The sequence below is a fragment of the Colletotrichum orchidophilum genome (genome assembly GCF_001831195.1).
Source record: "Colletotrichum orchidophilum strain IMI 309357 chromosome Unknown Scaffold_92.1, whole genome shotgun sequence".
In the NCBI taxonomy this organism is placed as follows: Eukaryota; Fungi; Ascomycota; class Sordariomycetes; order Glomerellales; family Glomerellaceae; genus Colletotrichum; species Colletotrichum orchidophilum.
The window spans coordinates 178454-200914 of NW_019173048.1; the positions used below are offsets into that span (position 1 = coordinate 178454).

Genomic DNA, 22461 nt, shown 5'->3' on the forward strand with positions numbered 1-22461 from the left:
CATACAGTCTTTGGTGTAGGACGAGTGTGTCGAGCATGTGCCTTGTCCCTGGGGAGCAGAAGTCCCTCCATTCCTTTCAGTCCAGCTATTTGCAACGTGTTTGCTGCCTCCCTCCGCCATTGCTGTCATATTTGCCTGTTATAACTGACGTTGATCCTGCTGCACCATCGCCACCATGACTAGCATTGCCACTTATCAGCTGAGGCCGAGCCACGATGCACGGCAAGGAACAATACGCGCCATGGGCAGGCTACCCATCTTCCAACTTTGATTCCTGGCGTGAGATGCAAATTACTGGTTCTCCAACACGTCAGAGATTCCTTCAAAGACAGGCGCGGGTGCTGGAGGGCGCGTCTCGCCCTTAAGACTCCGGCTCAACGCGTCCATGGACATGGACGTGGCCACGGGGAATCCGAGCGAGACGGACCGCAGCTGGCGGGGCTCGAGCATACCCATTCCAATCTCGGCGGCTCCGGAGGCTGATTGCTCCGCGCCCAGGGCGAGGTCCAACCGCGACGAGGACCTTCGTAGGGGCGAGTGGCCGTGTAGATTGGGGGCCTGGGAGAATGATCTTGATGGTGGGGGGAAGAGGCGCGTGGCTAAGGCTGGTGATGAGGGCGAGGGTGACGAGTTGGAGGGGCGGGAGATGGATGAGGAGGTGGAGGAGGAGGAGGATCTGCGAGAGGGAGGGGATGGCTGTCGATTCGAGGACAGGTACTCCATCTCGAGAAGGTGGAGGAGGTCAGTGACTGTTATCCCGTCAGGGAGGTTAAAGTCCGGCCGGGGAATCCGGCGGTAGGCGGGTGGCCCCGTTCGGGGTCCGTTGGTGGAGGGCCGACGCGGTTGCGGTTGTTGATGAGATAGTGTTGGTTGTGGTGGTGGTGGAGGTTGGATGACGGCGTCCTCGTACCGACGGGGCCGTGTCGTCGGTTCGGACAGCCCGCTTATGACGACGGGGCCGCCGGCAGGCGGTGTGCGGCTGCTCTCGGGACCGGAGACTAGGTCACCATAGCCCTTGGCAGACCGGTGGATCTGAGGTCCTTCGGAGACGTAGGGGATGGTGCTGCTGCGGCGAAGATGGTCCTCTCTCGCATTGTCAAGATCTGGCTGCTGCTGCTGCTGCTGCTGCCGCTGTCTCAGTTTCAATGACGGAGCTCTCTGGAACGCCGTCTGCAGAGAGAGCCTTCCTCGACGCGACTTTGAGAGGTGACGCGGCGGTTCCCGTTCCCGTTCCCGGGCCGGCGAGTCGGGCGCGGGGGCGTGGAAGCCCGTCTCGGCGACGGCAAAGGGCTCAGCGGATGGGCTCAAGGCCTCGAACGCCGAGACGGCCTGGGACACGGGGACGTTTTGGTGGCCTGTGTGGTTCATCTCCTGGATGAGGTACTGCAGCTGGTTGTCGTCGAGGTCGGCGAGGACTTCGTACAAGGAGCCCAGGGAGGCGGAGGGTTTGTGCCGCCGGGTGCTGTGAGATGGTTTGGCAGCGGCGGCGGCGTCCATTGCGGCGCTGTGGTTGTTGTCGCCGCCGGCAGTCCGATTGTCGTGAGAGTCCATCATGGTTTGGCGACCGCCTTGTTGCTGTGGTTGCGGTCGTCGATTTAGAGTGGTGAAGGGTGGTAGTGGTGGTGGTAGTGGTTGTGTGTATCAGGCACGCTGGCTGGTATGACACTCTGAGACAGTGAGTCTCATTGCTGCTTCAGTGAAACACGACCCGACGGGTGAATGAATGTGGGTTGGTTGGTTGCGTTGCAGAACTCGCTGCGGGCCATCCACATACACACTCATACATACACTCGCGGGACTCGGGTGGGATGGAGTGATGGAGGGAGGGATGGATGGAGGGTCAGACCAGCTGCAACCAATCTCTTGGGGGGTGGCGTGAAAAGCAGACGAGAGAGATGAGACGAGGACAAAGAAACAAGTTGCAAACTGCAAAAGGGAGAAATGGGAAGTTTTCAGAGAATCAAGGTACCGCGCGTTCAAGACATGTTTCGCCACAAGTCCTTTTCTTCATGGGAACCCTTTAGGCTGGACGCAAGGGGACGCGGGACGCAAGGGGACGCAGAGTGCGGCAGCTTATGCAAAACTGAACGGTTCGTTCGGGTCATGGGCGACGAACGACAAACGACGACCGACGAACGTGACAGGGGGGAAAAGGGGCCAAATCTTAAATTTGGGCTTAGGTAATACGCTGTGGCCATCATCGTCATGTGACGGGCCCATTATTGCCCAGTCAATTCCCTGGACTTTTCCCGTTTGGGATGTGCTCAGCGTCGTATCGGCAACTTCATTTCGGTTCGCCTTATCGATAAGACAACTGATATGCAACTGATAAGGCGTGTGACACAAGACTTTCACAAGTGACTTGAGTTGCTGGGCGACTGACTGATGGTCCTCAACGTGCTTTCCAGCGTTGGATAGGAGTCAATCAGGTTATTCTTATATCTCAGTTTAGAATCATATATTCACTAGACTGACATTTCATGCTTCAATATAGGGAGCCGCATAGGAAAAGACGTTCACCGACCTCAGAGGTTGACAAATTCTTCAATCTAACAAGGTGCTCGAGTAGGAACCTTTAAGAGCAAGAGAGTCATTGTAGATACTACGTCGACTTGATGGCGGCACCGCCAACTCACGTCCAGATTGGGCTGGATGTCTATGACAACAAAATTACCTTTCAACGTCGCCAGGACCGGTTATAACCGACAACAGTCTCCAAGACTCAAACAGGCATTGACTTACGATGCGCCACCCAGAGGTGAGTCTGGTGACCAATAACCATCAATCTCCTCATAGCCACCGGCCATTGCTTTTCTAGTGATGACTCGATTTCAAAGACAAAAGATGCCATTTTGAAAACACCACAGAAAGATAGGGCCTAAAAGTCACCGCGCAAAAGAGATATTGGCCCGACGTGATTGCGCCACCAACAACAGAAAGGTATGCAATTTTGAAAAAGTCTAACCAAGCAGTACGCACCAAAAGTGTCCTTTTCTCAACGTTGCCGTGTCCCTTCAGATTCATCCATGCCTTGCCCCAGAGTTCCTCGGCCACTCATAAATGCAGCTCGGAATCCAACCCTGCACTCAGTCTGCGTCCCGAGATTTGCCATGTCGTGCTGCGTTCGCCGCGCGGCCGTACAGACTATCGCCATGACTATTGAGCCAGTGAGTGAGTGCCTTTTGCAAAGTTATTCCCATCTGTGGAGTGTACGAGTTGTCAAGGGTAGACATTCAGGTAGCTTCAACCAGTTTCATATATTACCAGCGTCCGTCGAGTCGCATTCCTCTCCCTTTCCGTGCTTCATGCCTCCTTTGTCTGTGCCAGCAGTTACCATGTCGTACTTCACCTTTCCCGTAGTCCAGCCCGCAGATGCCGCCGAGCAATGGGCGCAAACGGACTGTTCGACAGATCCCAAGCAGTATAGCAGCCGACACGTACACAGCGGTTCTGGATGGCCGCCAGGCTTGAACCACTTCACTATCGAGCCCAATATTGAGTGCCAGCAAGGTCATTATCCATCTCAGCATTATGTTACCGGACTTGAACCGACTGTGGCTGAGTTCCACGCTCACTCAATACACCAAAAGTCCGAGGAGGGTACGTGGGATACCCATCTTCAACACATTCACAACAAAAGTCACCATGAGAACGAACTCGACACGCACACTCATCAGGAACCTCAGACCACCACCTCTATCGCCGCATACCCTCTCCCACACGCTCCCCCATCAGCTCCAACCTCAACTCCCATCAACCACCACCTCGCCGCCCTCCGTCAACTCCCCCTTCAAATCAACCTACCACGGAACCTTCACCCCCCACCCCCCTCAACAGACTCCAATTACCCGCCCCGAAAACCGCACGAAACACACTCCATCCCCGCAACACCATCCTTCACCGCAGCGCAACGCAATCTCATCCTCAAGGCGTGCGAAATCACAGTCGCCATAGCAAGCGCCGGCGCCGACGGCACGTCCTCGAGCCCACAGGCAATCGATAGCGAGCTATACGCCTTTGTGGAACAGGCCTCGGTGGTGCTGAGAGAAGCTACATTGCCGAGAGCAGAGGGTGATATATGGTGTTTGGCTGATAGGGGGCGTCCTGGGAGTTGTAACGCGTATGGTGGAGATACGTGTTGGATGGGAGACGCGGGACGTGTGGTGAGCAACTAAATCACCACGAGCGAAGAAGCCTCCACCTCCCCCGTCCAAGTCCCTGGCGTTAATTCCCATCGACATGGGATGGACATGCAGCTCAGGGTGACGGCGAGGTAGGCTGATAGAACGAGACTGGACGACGTATATACGAGTTGATTACCCACATGACGCTTTCCTAGTGGACCGTATCACCAACACACGAGCAGTTTATGAACGCGTGCTGCCATTTACGACATGAACTTTTGTCATGGCAAGAGAAGATTGAGGGCTGCATTTAGTGAACAAGAGATTGACTATCTGAGCGATTGAGAAAAACGTATCTGACAAGAAAAGGCTTTCCTGGCCTCAAAAGAATTACTCTCACACAAAACTTTTCCATACGATCAACCATCTCGAAACCCAACGACGGATTAAGTCGAGATATGAAGCAAAGATGGTCGGTCAGCCAGTAGTCATCAACCATAAAAGCCATCCTCAAATCAAGTCAGGCCAGTGACCATCAAAAGCAATCAATCCTCCCCAACTTCACTTCCCAGCTCCGAATCGTTGTACTCAATTTCGTCCTCGTGTGCATCACTGTCGTCTTCTCCATTGGCGCCCATGTCATCGAACCCCAAGACGTCCACGTGCTGACCGCCGTCCTCCTTTTTGTCGTCTGGCTTGCTTTGGGTAAGGGGATGAAGTTTGTCTTGCTTATCAGTGATGACTCGGCGGAAGAACGGGTGGTCCTCTTGGAGCGTCTTGCCCTGGGCAATGAACCCCATTGGAGTAAACACAAAGTCCTGACCCCGACGGCGAGCCGCGAGCCACTCCTGCACAAAGGACAGGGGCCGCTCAGTGAGACCGTTGGGAGCTACGTGTACCTTGTGCTTCTCTCCGACTTGCGCATCAGCCGAGTCGCTGTCCGATCCCTCTCGATCCAGGTATTCCAACAATGGCAGTGACTGATCGATGCCGAGAAACTCGCAGAGCTGGTCGTACTCGGTCCATTCAAAGTACAAGCGGCCTGCATAGAGTCCTAGCTCAATCTTCAACCAATCTGGAGCCTTCCAATCAGGGGGGAGGGAAGGGATACTAAAGAAGTTGAGGTCGCTGAAATGAAGCATCTTCCGGGCGACTGGCGCAGCGTACGTAACCAAGTTTGTCGCACAGGTCAAGGTTGGATCTCGGAGAATTGACAAGAGAATCTCGGCCTCTTCGGGTATAACAACCAAAGCGACTTCTGTTTCGCGGCTCCACAAAATCCAATTGACGTTGCGCTGTCTCTAATTGTTAGCAATGAATCTTGATGACACCAGACCGATTCACAAATTGGGCCTCCACTCACCAGGAAATTGTCGCTCGTCAAGTCAAAATTCAGCTTGACTGTGCGTTCAAACTCTGCAGTTACGTAGAGTTTCGGCTGTAAAGATCGGTCCGTGACCTTGAACTTCTTGCCTATCGCAGTCTTGGACAGAGACTCGATGGCGGGAACAACGGTGTGGGCACCGGTGGGTAGAATTCCCGTCTTGGCGAAGGACTCAATCTCTGGGTGCAGCCCAGGAAAAGTCAATGCTGGGTAATGGTGCGGCTTCTTGACTTGGCGAACCGTCTCGACCTCGAATTCCACTTCGCGTTCTTGTTCGACCTCTTGTAGAGCGGAGGCATGCACAGCTCGGCCTGTGTCTTGGAATGCCTTGCGTCTCTTGTTGAGTTCTTTAACAAAGGCCCTGATTCTCGCGTCTGACCCTGCCTGGAATTCACTATTGCCCTTGACCTTGCATTTCGGCTCGTAAAGCTTCTGAAGACTATGCTGCTCGTCCTGCTTGACCGTCGCAAGATAAATGTCCCGCTGGTACCTGTCTTTGACAAAGTTCGGATTGTCAATGGCAGCCTGCATTCGACGACAGAAATCCATGCCTTGGGAATAGTAAAGCGGTTGTAGTTGCTCAATACCATCGCAAGTATTGTCCAACAGCCAGGAGATCCTGCAAAGCGTTAGCCAGGTGACACAGTCGGGCAATAATGACTTACACATCACGGGAGTCAATAGGTGCCCCAAGTGGCTTCCGCTGAAGGTCAATAATGCTTTGGTACACTTCAGGAGGAGCGAAGAATGTCACTGATTGAGTAGTGCCTAACTGCCTCAGTCTCATGGCAGCTGTGATGATTCTCGTCAGTTCCATGGACGTTAGAAAACTCTTTGCGACCACTCCCTCTCTGCGTACCTTGAACTGTGTGGTCTTTACTTTGACCCAGTCCTAAAGTCAACGCGCCACGGGCTGAAGGAGGGAATTTTAGGTCTGTACCTCTTGTGTGAGCCTGCGCTATTGTCAGCAAAGCTACCGTGAACCATAAAACCTCTAATTTACCTCATCCAAGTACACCAAGCACTGGCTCAGGTCATCGGCGTAAGGGGAGACCAGGAGTGGTGTTTTTCTGTCATTTGGCTGGATTATCCATGGCATGTTGCTTTGGTCAAAGAATAGCGCCGCAGGAGCGTCTTGGTCTACCATCAACCATTGTTTAGCCAGAGCTTCGTTATCCATCTCCAATATCTGAGCGCCAGCATCAATCAGAATTTTGATTTTCCGATTCCTGAGCTCTCTGAGAAGGTCAGACTCGGATGCACGCGCGCCACGGGGCCCAACAACCATATGGCACTCTCGAGACCGCTTATGCAAAAGATAGGTTAGAACTTCTGCATTGGTGTGCGAAAGACCAGGAAGGTCGTCTTGCTTGATAGTTAGCGGAAGCATTGTACGATTATCGTTGGTACCGCTGAAGCCGGTTTTCAGGGCTGACGACGACGACGCAGTCTGTGCTCGTCTTGTCTGATCTCCATTTGTGAATTGACCGGCCTCATGCATGGAGAAGTGCGGGATATCCCAGCCGTTGGATTGAAGCTTAACCTTGAACTGCTTCGCATGTTGAGGAAAGACGAAATTGTTCATGAAAAAATCGTTGGTTGCAACATTGTATCTCAGAGCCTTCCATATCTCACCAAGTTGCTGGTCGTCTTCAACGTTGATCGAGTTCCAGGCTTTGAGATTCTCTGGGAAACCTGGACTGCTTTGAGTCCATTTGTCGTATTCGGATGTCGGATCATCAGACTTGAGAAGATGCTGGAGAGATAGGGTCAGCTGGGCGATGCTGATACCGTCATAGTAGAACGCGAGACAGGTGAACAAGATGGCGACGTCCGGGTGTCCCCATTCTGACTGCTCACTGGGAACCCCCTTGGCATGGTAAGGCACCGCAATGGGGTCTCGAAGAGGATGCAGTCCATACTGGACGTTCCATCTCTTCTTCAGAGTCATCATTAAGATGCGGTTGACCAAAACACCTCGAAGCAGATAAATGGTCTGCTTAACGCTGGGCCTATCCGGGCACAAATGACGGATGCGTTGCAGCGTCCCATCTCGGGGTCTCTCGTTGAGTAAGAAATCCCTAACTGCAAGGCGGTCAACAGCGTCGAGATTCTGCAAATGAAGAATGCCAGCATCGCCCCGCAGCACATCTGAAGTGAGGAGCTTGATGAGCGCCTCCTCAACGTCTGTTCGTAAGAAGAACAGCAATGGGAAGCCTCCACCAGAGCGTCGAATGACTTCAATCGAATTCGGGAAATCGTGGGTCAAGGCGTGCAGATGTCTGTCAATGAGGTGCAAGAGGTTTTGGGCCACTTGCCAACGATGGGGGTGCCCGTCGACAGTCATTTGAGAGCCAGACGGGTAGATTAGCTGCGTTCGCGCAGCGAGGGTGTAATCAGACTCGTCTAGTATGTCACGGCATCGAGTGCGTAACCATGACTGGATGTTGACCATTGGCCCAGCTTCCGGCATCTTGTCATCGACCATACGCTGCAGACCACTCAACATGAAAGATAGGTTATGCTCTGGCTGGCATACCATAATGCCCGCTTTCTTCATCATGGCTCCATGCATATTGTGGTACGCTCGTATAATGTTCTCCTTGGTAGGAGTCCGACGAGAAAATGGAATGTGTCGAACTTGTCGATCGAGAAGGCCGCCGAGACGTGCTTGGAGGAGCTGTGCCGTTTGCAACAAAAGGGCCTTGGGGACAACAACTCTCACCAGGTTCTGGCAGTTGGCCAGCGAAGCGGCCACCATGGGTATAATACAAGATGTCTTACCTATTTTTTATTAAATATCAGCATCGACCTCAAGCACAAGTGTATACGGGGGTATCGTGTAACTGACCTTGTCCCATGTTCATTTGTAGGACAGAATTGTAGCCTGAAGCCGGGGATATTGTAGCAAGGGCGACATCGACCTGATCAGGTCGAATCATCAGGTTTGCCTCAATCTCGAGAAGAAGCCAGTCGGGATGTTCGGACGGCTGCCAATTTGAGTGGCCCTTGTTTGACATCTCGTCTGCGTATCGTCCAGCATCGCCACGCATAACCGCATGATTGATACGAAGATCTCGCTGAGCGCCTGTAATGGCAAGGCCAAAGTCTAGCAATGTATCAAACACTGAATCACCGAATAAGACAGGAGTAGCTGTCGATCGGAGCTGCTCCAACAGAGTCACCGTAGTCACAGCTGGCCAAAGCTGTCCTGCCTTGAGCCAATAAACGCATTTGGCAGAAAGGCTTTCATCTGGCTTCTCAAGGGCAAGCATAATGGCCTTGAAGCGTCGTTGAGTGGACTGAAGCGACAGAGAGACTTCTCGGGATACGAAGTCCGCCGACGTATTGCCTTTGGTGTCTTTGGAGTTCCCCCGGGCAACGAAAGCATCCAAGCTCTTCCGCAGATCCTCCGCGTATTTCTGGCGGACCATCGACTTGGAGTTGCAGAGGTTCGACACAATCTTTCTCAGCTCAGCGCTAGCATCGGTCGAAGGAATCAGCGTCATTTTCGCGGGCATCCAGCTTGGTGCTAAAACGTTTGTTCCTGAACTCCGCATCGTAGATGTGGGAAGTTTGATTGGCTGATGAATATGAGCTGGATGGCGGAAGTGATTCGAAGACCGGCCGGAGTTTGAGTGAGTCGTAGAAACATTGAGCTCTGCTTCCGAGTTCGGCGTTGTACCGCTGCCCAGACTTGGAAATGTCTTCTTCAATAAAGTAGACCGCAACAAAGGAATCTCACCGCCGCGCAGCCGGTCCCCAAAACTCTCCTCTGATCCAATGAAGCATGGGGCCTCGTAATCTGTATCAGCTTTGCGTCGGTCCAGAATAAACTGAACAGTACTCAAGTGTGCGCAGAGGTCCATATTCTGATAAAGACGCTTCCATTCCACTCGAACGACTGCTAAAGCAGCTTCAATGTCGATTAGTAAAGATTTGGACAAATCTGCAACAACCGGCTCGATGCAAGGCCACTGTGCCAGGAGGAACTTTGCCAAGAACCTGCAATCATCCTCGGCTTTTGAATCCCAGGCTGCTTTCTCGCCTCTCATCCGTCGCAGCTGTTTGGAACTCGCAAAGCTTTGCAGGGGGTCGTCGTCGTTCTTGGGGGCTGGGGTCTTAAACGCTCCAATTACTCCCATCAGTACATCAAGCTGAGGGATTTGATTCGGCTGAAACTTGTGATATTCGACCCAAGGAGGTAGCTCGACGGCTCTTAGCTCCTCAAAGATTGCAAACGCTGCCAGAGTCTTGACAAGTCTCAAGTCAGCTTTCGAGCCGTATGCCATGGGCGCCAGCATGAACATTAACACAAAGGGGTTTTGTTGTTCCCGGCAAGACTTCACCAAAGCGCCCCAGTTCGATGCAAGGTCTATGCTCAGGCGGTCGTTCAACGAATTCTTGTCGCAGATATCTTGGAAACCACCGATCAATTTGTTTTGGGAAAGCAGCTGTGCCAGATACTGCGTCGTTTTCTTCTTTTCCGGCCAAGTTCGGAGAAAGTTCACAATATCCAGAACTTGTAAGTGGCGCTGATTAGAAGATGCTGGGATATCGCGCGACAAATACTCGCAGTCGCTGGCATTTGAAATGCTTGTGCTGTTACCAAAAGAACGCTCACGGATCTGCCTGCGAAGCCTGGCCCGATCAAGCAGGTGAACGTCGCCTGTGGGTGGCAGTACACCAACATCGACATCCATGAGCGCAAACGTTTGCAGCTCCGCGGAGATTGACAGAATCTCTTCCACCAGAGGCCTGAAGTTCTCGTGCTGTAAACCTTCGGTCAAGCTCTTGTCCCAGTGATCTGTCTTCATTGCCTTGAGATCCACCGGATAATACTCATGCCGTGGAGTGAGCTGCGCGATCTTGACAAGTATTCTGATTGGCCCACCATTGAGGGGAGACCAGGGTTGACAAATTCCAGAGGATAGCCATTGTAAAGCCTCTTCGGTGCCAGTTCGTCCAGTGAGGGGGTCCGGGAACGCTGAAGACGTATATGCGTGCAGCTGTGCTTTCATGTAAAGCAGCATAGGCTCTGGTGCTGATTCGATGCGTCCCAAGTGTTTGTTGATGACAAACTTTCCATATTCTCCGTTGGGCTGTACACTCACCAGCATGCTGTCCCCGTTCCGTATTGCTTCCATTGGCCCCAAGGGGGCCAAGATGCTCCTCTGCTGCGGATCACGTGGGTTCCGGAGCACCAGCTTGCTTTCAAGGCCGTACCACGTCCCTGCATCTTGGTCCGAATCAATCTCAGAGCCCAACTGAGGTGACTCGAGCAGGTGGTGGGCGTTGACGTAGAATAGTAGCTGCAGTCGGCGGATCTCCACTGTTACATGTCCCTTGGGTGGCTGCCACACAAGAAGGTGCCCTAGTGTCTCAAAGCCATGGAAGATGCGAGCGACGCGTTTGAACAATGCGCTGTGAGTGTCCACAAGTCGGGCACCATTGAGCGAACAGCTGCGATGATGGACATCGAGCGTCCAGTTGTGATGACTGATGTTCCATTTGTCAGCGTTTGGGGTGATGAGCACCTTTCCACTGCGAATATCCCTTTTGAAAAGTCAGCCCAAGTGACAAGTTGCTTCTTTTTCGACACTCACAGCCAATGAACACAATCATTCACAAGAGGACCGGGAAGATCCCATGAGTCCCGCGACTGGAAAATGCTCCTGTCTATGAATTGCAGATACTGCTGTGCCTTGGTAGCTCGAATGATGATGGAACGGCCTTCGTACCCAACGTCAACACGGTATCCATTATGCTTGACATTCAGTGCTAAGTATCTAGTTAGTCACATCATCCACACAGTTCTTGCAGGGTGGGGCCTACTGTAGTCCATGCCAGGCATGTCCGAAGGAAACGTGAGGAGAGCCTGCTCACCAAACAGTTCGGTCAGAGTTTTCTCGTGTTCAGGCGGTTTGGGAAGTTTCTGTGAAAAATTTAGTCTGGTCCAGTGCCACATGTCCGAGGAAATTGTACTCACTCCGAGGGGGTGATTATCAACGAGAAGCAACCCAGTGCAGGTATTGTACCGAACCTTCTGTATGCGCTCATCCCAACCATCGTGACCGCGAATCTCACAGGTGACCCATTCTTTTTCAAGCTGAAGAGACGAAATTGTACGAGGATGACCATCGGCTTCGGGCCATACCATCATAATCGCGATTCTGAAGAAATCGGGTGAAGACATCACAGACTTGCGCACCGTTGATGACAGGCGGTATGAAAGCTTCATGTCTGAGACAACAGCGTGTTGGAGGACCTGAGGCAGTGCGCCAACGTCAACAACCAAATGGTCCTGGACAGTGATGCAACACTCGATGTATGTTTGCAGTAAGAAGCGATCAAAATTCTCAAACCGGCTGTCATGGATGATGTAAGTACGCTTGCAGAGAATCGCAGCCCAAAGAGCGTACTGTTGGCACCTGCGGGCTTTATCAACATCGCTTTCTCGGGACGCTTCGTATCGAAGCATCTTAACCCAGGTTATGCAGATCCCACGTGCTCGAATAATGGTCGAATGTGTTTTGTGTTGTTCGGGGCTTGTAGCAGCCGTTAGGGCGTGGATCCGAAGTAGAAATGTTATCAAGGTGTCCATTTGATACGTCTCGCGCCAATTTGCCTGTACACTTTCGAGCCTCATCTGCACCTGCTCTAGAAGCCTATCACAGAACGACTTATTCCGAAAAATATTGTGAGTGGTGCGAAGAACGTCGCCGCGTTTGCCTTGCGGGCCGCTTTGGAGGATGAGGTGGGTCACTAGAAGCATGGTGGCTTCGCTTGAAAAGTTCAAATTTGTGGAAGCCAGCTCCGTGAGCAAAACAATCCAGCGCTGAGCTTTCCCAGTCATGAGCGTCTGCATGGCAAGGTATTCATGGTTGTTGATCCCCGCAGGGCAGCTTGACTGGCTTGCAACGACTTCGTACGATGATGGGCCTGGACCGCTCAGAGCGGAAGCCTTGGTCTCCATGAGCTCGCTCCACGGAGAATTCTTGGGCAAGACCAAAGCCACGTGGTGGTTGAATGAAGGCTGAAATCTCTGTCGGCTGGGCCATGTTGAAGTCGACTCATCAAAGTAACCGAGCTTTAAAGCGTTTGGACGACAAACACCATATCGACCTCCTTCCCATTCGACCGGAAACGGCACAGCAGTGTAATGAGTGACGTGAACTATGCGCTAACGGTTAGATTATGCTGCCATGCTGACCAGGCAAAGAGGGCGGGACGTGCAATTATTGGGATGGAGATACAGACGGGAGTACTGAAGGACTGAAGACGGGATTGGGACTTACAAGGCTTGGTAGTGGAGGCTAAGCCAAGCTTATGACGGCTCAGTCTCCCGAAAGGCTTCAGCTGAAGATAGTCTCTGAGTAGACACCGCGGTTGAATATCTTTGCCATCGAAGTGGGTGGCGAGCTGTCGAAGAAGCCACCATGTCGTGTCTCGATATACCGCGAACTCCCTCGGGCAAGCTAATTCGAAGATGACCGCACGTGTGATGACAGGGTCACTGGGAAGAGGAGCTTCGAATATGCTGATGCGCATGCTTTGGGCTTTCTGCATCATGAAGCATCTCGCACAATTGGGGTCATGGTTTTCCCGTCCCAGAAGGTTGTGCTCGTCGAACAGATATGTGCAGGCGCTCGTGTCAATACGGCTGATCAAGTTGTCATATTCGCTGCTCTTTCTCTTCCATTCCTTCTTCTTGTGATCGCGCATATCGTCAGCCACCTTGATGATATCACGGTGCAGCTCTCTCAAGTCGGGACCATCGCTTGACTCCGTGTAGTACCGCTCAGCGAAGCAGCCGGGAGCTGGGTCTTCAAAGATGTTGCGGTGACTGGGACGAACTTTCCGAATGCGCGCAGAAAGGAGGTTCTGAAGGATATTGAGGCGTCTCATGTCCGAAAGCTGAGGCAGGAGGAGAACGTCAAGCATTTGCGGTTCAAACATGGGATGAAAGTCCATTAGTAAAGGGAAAGCGTCACATGCGATCGAGTCCATCTTCATCCACAGCTCCATAACTGTCAATAGCATCTGGCTCTTCTGTCCGGCATTGCCTGCGTATAGAGGAAGTGCTGCGTTGACATAGTCAAAGATTTGTCGAGAAACCTGCGAACAGGTATCCTTGGTCGATACACGGAGCTCTATCTCTGTCTCGGTCAGCTTATGATAGCGCTGGGCGTATCGATTGAGATGATCTTTGGCTGCCTCAGCTGGGCCTTCGTTTATGATTTCCCGGTATCGTTTGATGGCACGTGGGGCTCTGTTACTCGAGATGACGTTCTTGAGGTAGCCATAGCTGACCTTGAGAGTGAGTCGCATATCCGCGTCGGCGGCTTTCCGTGGAAGATCGGGTATGTGTTTCGTCTGATTCTTCCTTGTCTGATTAATGGCGCGCTGAAGCAGATCAGAACAGTTGCCGATGGTTGCTTTGAAGGAAGGATTGAGAGAATCGAAAAGAAAGTCGTATCGCGAGGTGGTGGCCAAATCTTGGGAGCGGCTTTTATCGAGTTCGAGCTTGACGAGCCGGCGGCAAATTTTCTTTCTGAGAAAGTGGATGTTTTCCGTGGCGGCGTGGAAGTTGATTGCTGCACTGAGAAATGCCAATAGCAAGATGCAGATGAAGAACTTGTACTCAAGACGGCCCTGCTCGGGTTTCAAGGACAAGCAGAGCTGCCTCTCAATGCTGACGCGAAGGACGAGGTAGTAAGGTAATCTGCGCCAAGGCTTTTTGGCGTGGTCCCAGCAGACGTCGTCGTGAACGCGCTTCCTGAGAAGGACTGGTGCGATGCGTCGGCCATTTTCCTCGAGGATGGCCATGAGTAGAGAAGTGATGATGGAGGGGTCACCTGTGTTGCGGTACTCAAAAACAGTAGTGCCAGCCTTGAAGGCGTGGGCAGCAAAATCCTTTACGGTTTCCAACGACGCCTGCTCGATGAAGGTGGCCAGACTTGATTGGAAGTGGTCGTCGGCAAAGGTCGTGTACGGAATAGCAACCGCGATGCCGGGGAAATTCCAGAGGAGGGCGCTCTTGGTGGCCAAGACATTTTCATTCTTGGCGGACGCCTCGAAGGCCTCGAAGACGACACTGTCGTTGAAGATGGGACTAGAGAAGAAGGTTATTAGTGGAACATGGACTGACTGGGATTTTCAGCTTTTCGGAATGGTGCTAAAACTTACTCTTGTGCTCGGCGAATGATGAGGCCAGCATTCTGGTTCTCAATATGCAGAACGATACAACCAGCGGGGCCCAAGCCACGTAGCTCGCGGAGAAGGCTTGCTTTATCGATTCGCCCAGCTGCGTGAAGATGCTGGCAGGCAAGGAGGGTCTTGCGGATTGATATCCAGATATCGCGGCACTCGTCGATGTTGCCAGGCAATTCGCTCATGACCTTGGCAGCGGCTGCCATGCGCTGGACGAGGTCGGACTCGATCAGCTGGATTTGTTTCTCGGGGTCCCGTTGCTGTGGGAGTCTGGCGGGCATCGCCAAGTGGTGGAAAAGCGCACCATGGACGGCTGCTGGAGATTCCAGCGAGGGGTCCATGGTGGCCGGCTTCTTTCTGAGAGACGCGCAAATTGCAAGGAAGTAGTGATTTTGCCTGAATTCGATGAGGCTTTTGCCAAAGTTGTGATATGTGGTATTGGGAGAAAAAGGTGAAGGAGATGTGACGAGGGAGAGAAAAAAAGATCAAAAGGCGAGATGGGCGTCACCGAGACGAGGAAGGAACGGCGTGTTGATGCGGATGAAGGAAAGGTGGGTCTCCAAGTTTGAGACCGGAGGCAATGAGAAGGCGCGATGGAAAGTGCAATGGGAAGGTGCAAGTGGCAATCAACTATGAAAGAGGCAGTAGCGGACCTTCCAGTGCCCTCCCGTCGACTGGCTTCGGCCCTGAGGTAGTTCCCATCGGGTAGCTGCAGCCTCCCGTCCGCCCGAGGTCAAAATTTCCTCGATTTCCTCGAGCTTCCAACAAAAACCACGCTGGTGCACTTGGCACAAGGTGTCTAAGATAAGACTAGAACGGCGGAAGAATGTTAAACGCAGCCATATTTGAGTACTAATACGGACGGGCCAACGGGGAGGTAAGCTGTAGATAAGTATGCTGAAATCAAGGAATTGGGAAGTCACGTGAAAGACCAGGGCATTCTCAAAGCGTAGCCAACGTGATGACGAAAGAGGCTATACAACAGAGACCAGTCATCAATATCAATTTTACACCATCCTGAGGGTACATAGTACAGTTGACTCAGGAGAAGGCAGATGTCAGTTAGATATTCCATTGGTCTGAACTTCAGGACGTGGACTGCCCGAGGCCAGCCTAGGCACCTCGAGCTGTCACCTGTGACTATGACATCGTAACACGCCTGCTAATCATATTCAACTTCGCTCTATGATCATCCAAGTGGGTTCCTGGTTGATCATAGAAGAGGCCCCTCTCTAATCGACTAGATCAAGATGGGTTTGACGCGTTCGAGGCGTGCTGAAGATGTTCTAGTCATGTATTTCGCAGTCCGCATCAAGGTGGCCATATATCAAGGCAATCAGATGAAAGAATCAAGAATCCGAAGCAAGACCCGAATCCATTTAAGCTCGAAAGCTGAGTGGCTTGGTTCGATAAATCTCAGTGGAGGTTTCATACGGAGTTGATTGTGTTGTGAGATGAAGTTGCACTGGTCGAGAAACACAAGTGGCTTGGGCTCGATTATATAATCAATCCTTGACAACTATGCGACGCCACAGAAGCAATCGCCACAACAGCCACAACAGCCACAGAAGCCACACTCTGAATGACTACGGTCAGCCAGCCACATTATCGCCACGTGGTTTCAAAAGCCTGTTGCCTTTGGCTTGTATTAACCTTTCGTTACGGATATGGTCAGTCACAGTTCTCATCTTGAAGTTCTCTAAGTAAAGGGTTAATTGGCTCTCAACCTCTCTATTCCCCAGCGAGTTTCTTATTTCAGAGAACCACATCTGCGGCTAAGCAATTGAGCCTAATCTTCTCTGCATCATTTTTTTGTCTTCTTTGCAAAGCCTGTTCTCATACCCAACCGGGAGCCATGAGTGCGATTCGTCGTCTTTGAAGGGGAGGAAACACCTGAAAATCTAAACAGAATGCCCACGGTACTTCAAATTACCTTGATAAACAAAATCTAAGAAAAGAAATTGCAGAGAGATTCCCATCTGAAGATATTCGACAACTACAATGCTGGATCGCAGAATAATCAATCGTTCTTGCCAGCACGTGGTGACATCAGACCTTTCATTGGGAGTAAAACAATTGCAAAAACGTTTTGATAAACAAGAGCTATGTTCCAGGGTTCGAACCAGGGTTAACGTCAGTATCAGTGATTAATTGACGTGCAGCGCCAACACCATCTGCGTGGGGAATTGCGTGATTACAGATTCTCACTCTTGTTACCTCAAAATTATACCCGATCTCTCCAGCTAGCAGCCTCTAGTTGGTCGATCCATCTTATCAAGCTTCGGAGCAAACTTCGGCAGTCCAAAGGTGGAGCCAATCATTGCGGTTAATGCCAGCCGTGCTTGTCTGCGTCCACCTTTGATCCCACGTCGTACCGGGGATTTAAAGCTCGGTGTGTTGAAGCGACATGTTGCACCCACTTTCACAATTGCGTGCTGAATCCTGCTATCTCAACTCGTCTGCAAGTCGGATGCAAACTCTGAAATTCCGCATTCCTTATGGAGCCTGACGTGCTTGAATGTCTTGGATTCTTGGTGGTGCACGGAAATGATAAACTCGGCCTGCTGCTGCAAACCAGGTCTGTTGGCTGCTCGGTGCCTCGCCGGGAGCGATCTTGATCTTTGTCTCTGATACTCAACTTCCTGAATCGGATATTCATCATGGCTCTCGCTCGATTGGGCCAGATTTACCGGTCATGTCTCTTCCAGATCATCATTGTTGGAATTGTGGCATTTTGTGAGCCGGGAATCTGGACGGCGCTCAACAATCTCGGCGCAGGAGGAAACGCATCCGTAAGTCTCGTCAGACTTGAAAAACTCCCCGCTCTTTATGCTAAGACAGTTTTTCCAATAGCCTCTTTTGAACAATGCCGCCAACTCTCTCACCTACGGGCTCATGTCTGTGGGCTGTTTCATAGCGGGAGGCGTAACGAACAAGATTACGGCCAAGTGGACCCTGTTCATCGGCGCAGCATTCTACACTCCCTACGCAGCAGGGCTTTACTGCAACAATCGCTATGGTAACGAGTGGTTCCTATTGCTTGGTGCCGGACTTTGCGGTATTGGAGCATCGCTGTTGTGGGCGAGTGAGGCAGCCATCGCCGTTGGGTACCCCGAGGCGGAGAAAAGAGGCCGGTACGTTGTCCATCCGCAGAGGCAGAGTATGACCTTGACATTGACTGACACATACCTTGCTCAGTTATGTTGGGATCTGGATGGGAATTCGGCAAATGGGACCCCTCGTCGGCGGCGCAATCTCCCTGGCACTCAACATCAAGACGGCTGAGAAGGGCAAAGTCACCTACACGACCTATCTAGGCCTGGTTGCCATCTCCTCGCTGGGAGCACCGGCTGCTTTGCTCCTATCGCAGCCTCAGAAAGTCATCAGAACCGACGGCACAAAGATTCCCTACATGAAGCAGACCAACTTTGCCATCGAAGCCCGCGCCATTTGGAAGCAGTTGAGGAACAAGTATATGCTGCTGCTCATCCCCGTTTTCCTGGCAGGTCAATTCGGCACGACTTACCAAGGGAATTATCTCACGAGTACGTCTCATATTCAGCAGTCTGTTTTTCTCAATACGCGTTAGCTAATTCTCATTTGAAAGCGTACTTCACCGTCCGATCTAGAGCTTTGGCGTCATTTCTCACAGCCATCGTCGGAGCAGCCGCCAACATCACCACCGGTGCCATCCTGGACATCAAGCGCTTTGAGCGCTCCGCCAAATCCAAGGTCGTCTACATCATTATCCTAGTCTTCATCACCGCTGCCTGGATTTGGAATGCCATCATCGAGACACGTCTTTCCCGCATGGCCGAACCGCCCTCATTCGACCTGGGCGATGGCCCGTTCTTCAACTCTGCCTTCACGGTTTACATGTTCTTCAAGTTCTTTTACGAAGTGCTGCAGACGTACATCTACTGGTTGATGGCTGAGATCAAGGGCGCGCAGGGTGATGGGGACATTGCGCGAACGACGGGCATTTTACGATCGTGGGAGTCGATTGGGAGCACGATTGCGTATGCTGTGGGCGCGACTCACTGGCCGAACAAGAACCAGATGATTTTGGGATTCTCGCTGTGGGCCGTCACGATTCCTTTCACTCTGCTTGCAGTTTTTGGCAACTGGAACCAGGGCGGGGAGGAGGAAACGTTGGAGAACTCGGATGAGACGGAGAGTGACGTTGGTGTTGAGAGGGTTGCGGTTCGGGGTAAGGGGGAGCAAGTTTGAGGACACACTGCTTGCTTTCATGAAGTTATGACATGTTCACTCGCCGAGGAGAACTACGATCAAAAATAGAGTCACAAGCCCTAAATACTTGATTAGATATCGGCTGGGAGGCTCAAAGCATTCTACCCAACCACGTCTTCACAACTCATAGACTAGTATCCGCCGAATGAGAGCAAGACTGATGAACTATCTTGCTCAATGAATCCCATGGCACATGAAAATGCCCGCCAATCACTCCGAAATCGCCACATCACAAGGCCATCCCGCTACGTAACAATTGAATGCAGCGGACTTATCATGGAAGAATGTTCAAAGTATCAATTTCACCCAATAAACCAAGGGGGTCTAAAATGAACGCTACCAATATCCAACGCCAAAATCTGAAATGCTCCAGTCTCGCCATGAACCATTGCCTCCAGTCCTCGGGTCTCGCACCAACTCCACACTCAGAACGCAATCGCCTCATCAAGACACATTTTCTTGTTATCATCCATCCTGCCCTTGCCCCTGCTACAGCAGTCGATCGCGGCGCAAAGCTGTGAATCGCTCTGGCTCGCCGTAGCCGTCTTGGGCACCTGCTGCTGCGCCGGCCAGATCTCGCTGCCGGACTGTTGCTCCTTCTTCCAGTGCTCGGTGACGATCTCGCGCACCGTCTTCTGGAAGAAGAGGGGGCCCTTTTCCAATTCCGGGTGGAGCTCGCCGTTGACAAAGATGCCGGCGTTGATGTTCTTCTGGGCGTTGGCGCAGAGGTACTTGTCCTCGGACATGATGCGCTTGTACATGTCACTGATGACGTTAAAGTCCTCATCGCTGGAGTTCTTGTTGCGGTAGACCTCGTAGCGCATTTGGGACTTTGAGGGGCCGTCAGGAACGAAGCGTTGAATGAAGAAGAAGTGTGGTCTGAAGAGAATGTTAGTTACGTTATGATTCCTAGAACAGCGTATAGAGTGGTGCAAGACGTACGAGACGTTCATGGAGGCGTTGGGCCAGAAGTAGGTAGCAGCGACGCGGAAGCCCTTTGCAATCTGCTCCGGGGTGGGCTGGCCAAAGTGCTGGATGTATGCGTTTTGAGTGTTGACAAAGTAGGAGTTGAGGTCGGCGATGGAGGGAATATCAGGGTGAGCAGTCGGGCAGTGGTAGCACTCGTTGTAGTTGTCGGCGAGAATCTTCCAGTTCCACTCGCCCTCCATCTCCCAGTGGTGGTCAAATACGTAGTCCTCAAAGTTGTAGTGCTCAAATCTCTCCTGCTCATCGATACCGAGGAAGTCGTCATTCCATGCAATCTCAGGCTTATCGGCGGCGTCCAGGTTGACCCAGATGAAGCCATTGCAGTCGACGTGGACATGGATAGGGAAAAGATTGTTTTGAGACTTATCGAAACCCGCCAGCTCCTGATAACCGGGTGCCTTGGCCAGATTGCCGGCCAGGCCATAGGACCAGCCGTGATACTTGCAGGAGAAGACATAGCTGTTTCCCTCTTCCTTGGTTACTACCGGGAATGCGCGGTGGCGGCAGATGTTGTGCATGGCGTTGATGGATCCCTTTCGGTCTTGGACAATGATGAATTGGTAGCCGGCAACATCGTAGCGAACCCAGTCACCAGGGTTGGGGATTCTAGCCTTGTGTGTGGTGAGGAGCCATTTTCTGGAGAAGATGGCACGGCGCTCCAGCTCATACATCTCCTGAGATGTATACCATGAGGCAGGGAGGGCTCTCACAGGGGTCTTTTCATCCTGAGCAGCAGGCTTGGAGCCGCCGCCGAGGCCAAAGTAGTTCTTGAAAAGTGACATTGCTATAACCCGCAAATCTGTGTAAGACGATAGCTCGATGAAAACGATGAGAGCTGGGGAATTGGAGCTGATGCTCGGTAGTTGTAATCTGATGATTGTGGTCTGATTTGGGTTATCTAGAACTCTATAATCCGAGATGGTAGTCCTTCTATATAGTCATGATAAGCCCCTGCCGTGCCCGTCGACTCAGTCCGTGTTTCGCCCTTGCCTATCTCTTGAACTGGAAACCATCGTTTGGGCCGGCCGGTGCTCGACGTCGCACACCGAACGCCTCTCACAATTCCGGACACACGTAGCCATCAGGTGGCTGTTGATGCGGTTGTGAAGACCGATCACATGACCGGCAAACACCTCCCACGCGGACCGATTGGCGTTCCAAACACCATGGGGTGGAATATACGGACCGAGCCGCGCTATGATGGCAGAGGTCCTGGACAAGCTGGGGTCCTTGGGGGCAGTGGAGATAAGATTCATCGTGGTGCGTTGCTTGATGCAGCGTCCACCCCCAGGAGTCTAGACTTTCCACCATACGAGATACCCGTGTTTTGAGCTAGACACCCTCCTATGAAGATCCGGTCCATCTATACACAGTCACTTAAGGTTGCTCATCCCTGCTTATCACAACTCTGACCAGCTATCCCCCCAAAAGCTCCCCCGGCCAGTGGAGCGAATATCTGCCACATATCGGCCACTAACGAGTATCGTTTCCCAATCTGGAAACTTTTCACTGTGCATTCTTCATTGGGTACCTAGTACCCCCCAGTCCCCGCCTCGTGAACGCCCAGGCGGGTTTTGACTCCATTGGCATCCGATGGTTACACGTCGTTTCCAGCCCGCTGCTCTTCAGTGTTGCCAGCGAAACGTAATGTCTTGAGCTCCGTTGGCGTCAACGCAGCCTCACTGTGTTCGTCCCATTCGCTGCACATTGCACACCCCTCTCCTACCATGTCTGGCGGCTCGGCGTACGTGACGCCGTCGGTGGACTAGGCCGGATACCCTTCGTGCGTTGGCCGCCATGCATGCACTAGACTGCTGATCCGCGTGGTAGGGTGCAGCTGTCAACGAGTCAATGACCATGTCAAGTCAAACCATACATGCACACCGAGGATTTCCGTATCTATCGTGATGGTGGCGTTGACCGTATCGGCTGTGTATGGAGAAGACAAACAAGTCAGGGAAGACTCTGGTAAGGATTGTTGCCCTGTTTACGCTAGGTTCCAGGGTCTTATCGTGATTCATCCGGGGGCATCCCTGGTGTTTGCTCTCGGTTGTGGAATACCAGTATCCAACCCAAGCAGCTCAAAGGGTCAGCCAATGCCCACGTTCCGTCTTTGACCTACAAGATAAACCTGCATTGCATTGATTCTAATCAACAGAGCCAAGATCACGATCTGGTGATGCTTGAGTTCTGGAAGATAGAGACACACAGAGCAGGCCGGTCCCCCGGACGGCCGGAATCGTCACGTGATCGGCTTTCGGAGTCGAAGCCGACATCGGGACCCCTTCGGCGCTTGGTGGCGGGGAGTTCACACGGGTCACCGATAAGTAAACTGTCTGCTCGCTCCGTGAAGGCGACGATGCAAAGTATTCAGGGTAGCATTTGACGTGTTTGTTTCCGTCTCTCTTTGCCGTCTTGGAAACTTGTATAGTTGAAAGAGTTGAGAGATCTCTACTCTGCGTGGCTGCAAAGAATCCCCCTTTTGACCAAGTTCCTCCCCCC

General features: G+C 52.2%; 5 protein-coding genes across 5 annotated transcripts; 2 read left to right on the forward strand and 3 right to left on the reverse strand.

The window, feature by feature from the left end:
* Positions 1-291: 291 nt before the first annotated feature.
* On the reverse strand, positions 292-1554 carry CORC01_09873 (uncharacterized protein; the record flags this gene model as incomplete). The annotated part of the gene is made up of 1 exon (XM_022621502.1): positions 292-1554. The coding sequence occupies one exon, from the start codon at positions 1552-1554 to the stop codon at positions 292-294; it is 1263 nt and encodes a 420-aa protein (XP_022472017.1).
* A 1556-nt stretch (positions 1555-3110) lies between these two features.
* CORC01_09874 (uncharacterized protein) lies at positions 3111-4175 on the forward strand (the record flags this gene model as incomplete). The annotated part of the gene is made up of 2 exons (XM_022621503.1): positions 3111-3171; positions 3361-4175. 2 exons carry the CDS (start codon positions 3111-3113, stop codon positions 4173-4175), a joined length of 876 nt encoding a protein of 291 aa, XP_022472018.1.
* A 494-nt stretch (positions 4176-4669) lies between these two features.
* On the reverse strand, positions 4670-15062 carry CORC01_09875 (uncharacterized protein; the record flags this gene model as incomplete). Its single annotated transcript, XM_022621504.1, has 11 exons — positions 4670-5419; positions 5488-6127; positions 6174-6300; positions 6368-6461; positions 6512-8292; positions 8360-11064; positions 11115-11289; positions 11344-11443; positions 11498-12684; positions 12807-14623; positions 14698-15062. The coding sequence occupies 11 exons, from the start codon at positions 15060-15062 to the stop codon at positions 4670-4672; spliced, it is 9741 nt and encodes a 3246-aa protein (XP_022472019.1).
* Positions 15063-17381: 2319 nt separating this feature from the next.
* CORC01_09876 (uncharacterized protein) lies at positions 17382-18951 on the forward strand (the record flags this gene model as incomplete). The annotated part of the gene is made up of 4 exons (XM_022621505.1): positions 17382-17513; positions 17575-17855; positions 17920-18266; positions 18329-18951. 4 exons carry the CDS (start codon positions 17382-17384, stop codon positions 18949-18951), a joined length of 1383 nt encoding a protein of 460 aa, XP_022472020.1.
* Positions 18952-19397: 446 nt separating this feature from the next.
* On the reverse strand, positions 19398-20741 carry CORC01_09877 (Rieske domain-containing protein; the record flags this gene model as incomplete). The annotated part of the gene is made up of 2 exons (XM_022621506.1): positions 19398-19851; positions 19915-20741. 2 exons carry the CDS (start codon positions 20739-20741, stop codon positions 19398-19400), a joined length of 1281 nt encoding a protein of 426 aa, XP_022472021.1.
* Between the last annotated feature and the right edge of the window lie 1720 nt (positions 20742-22461).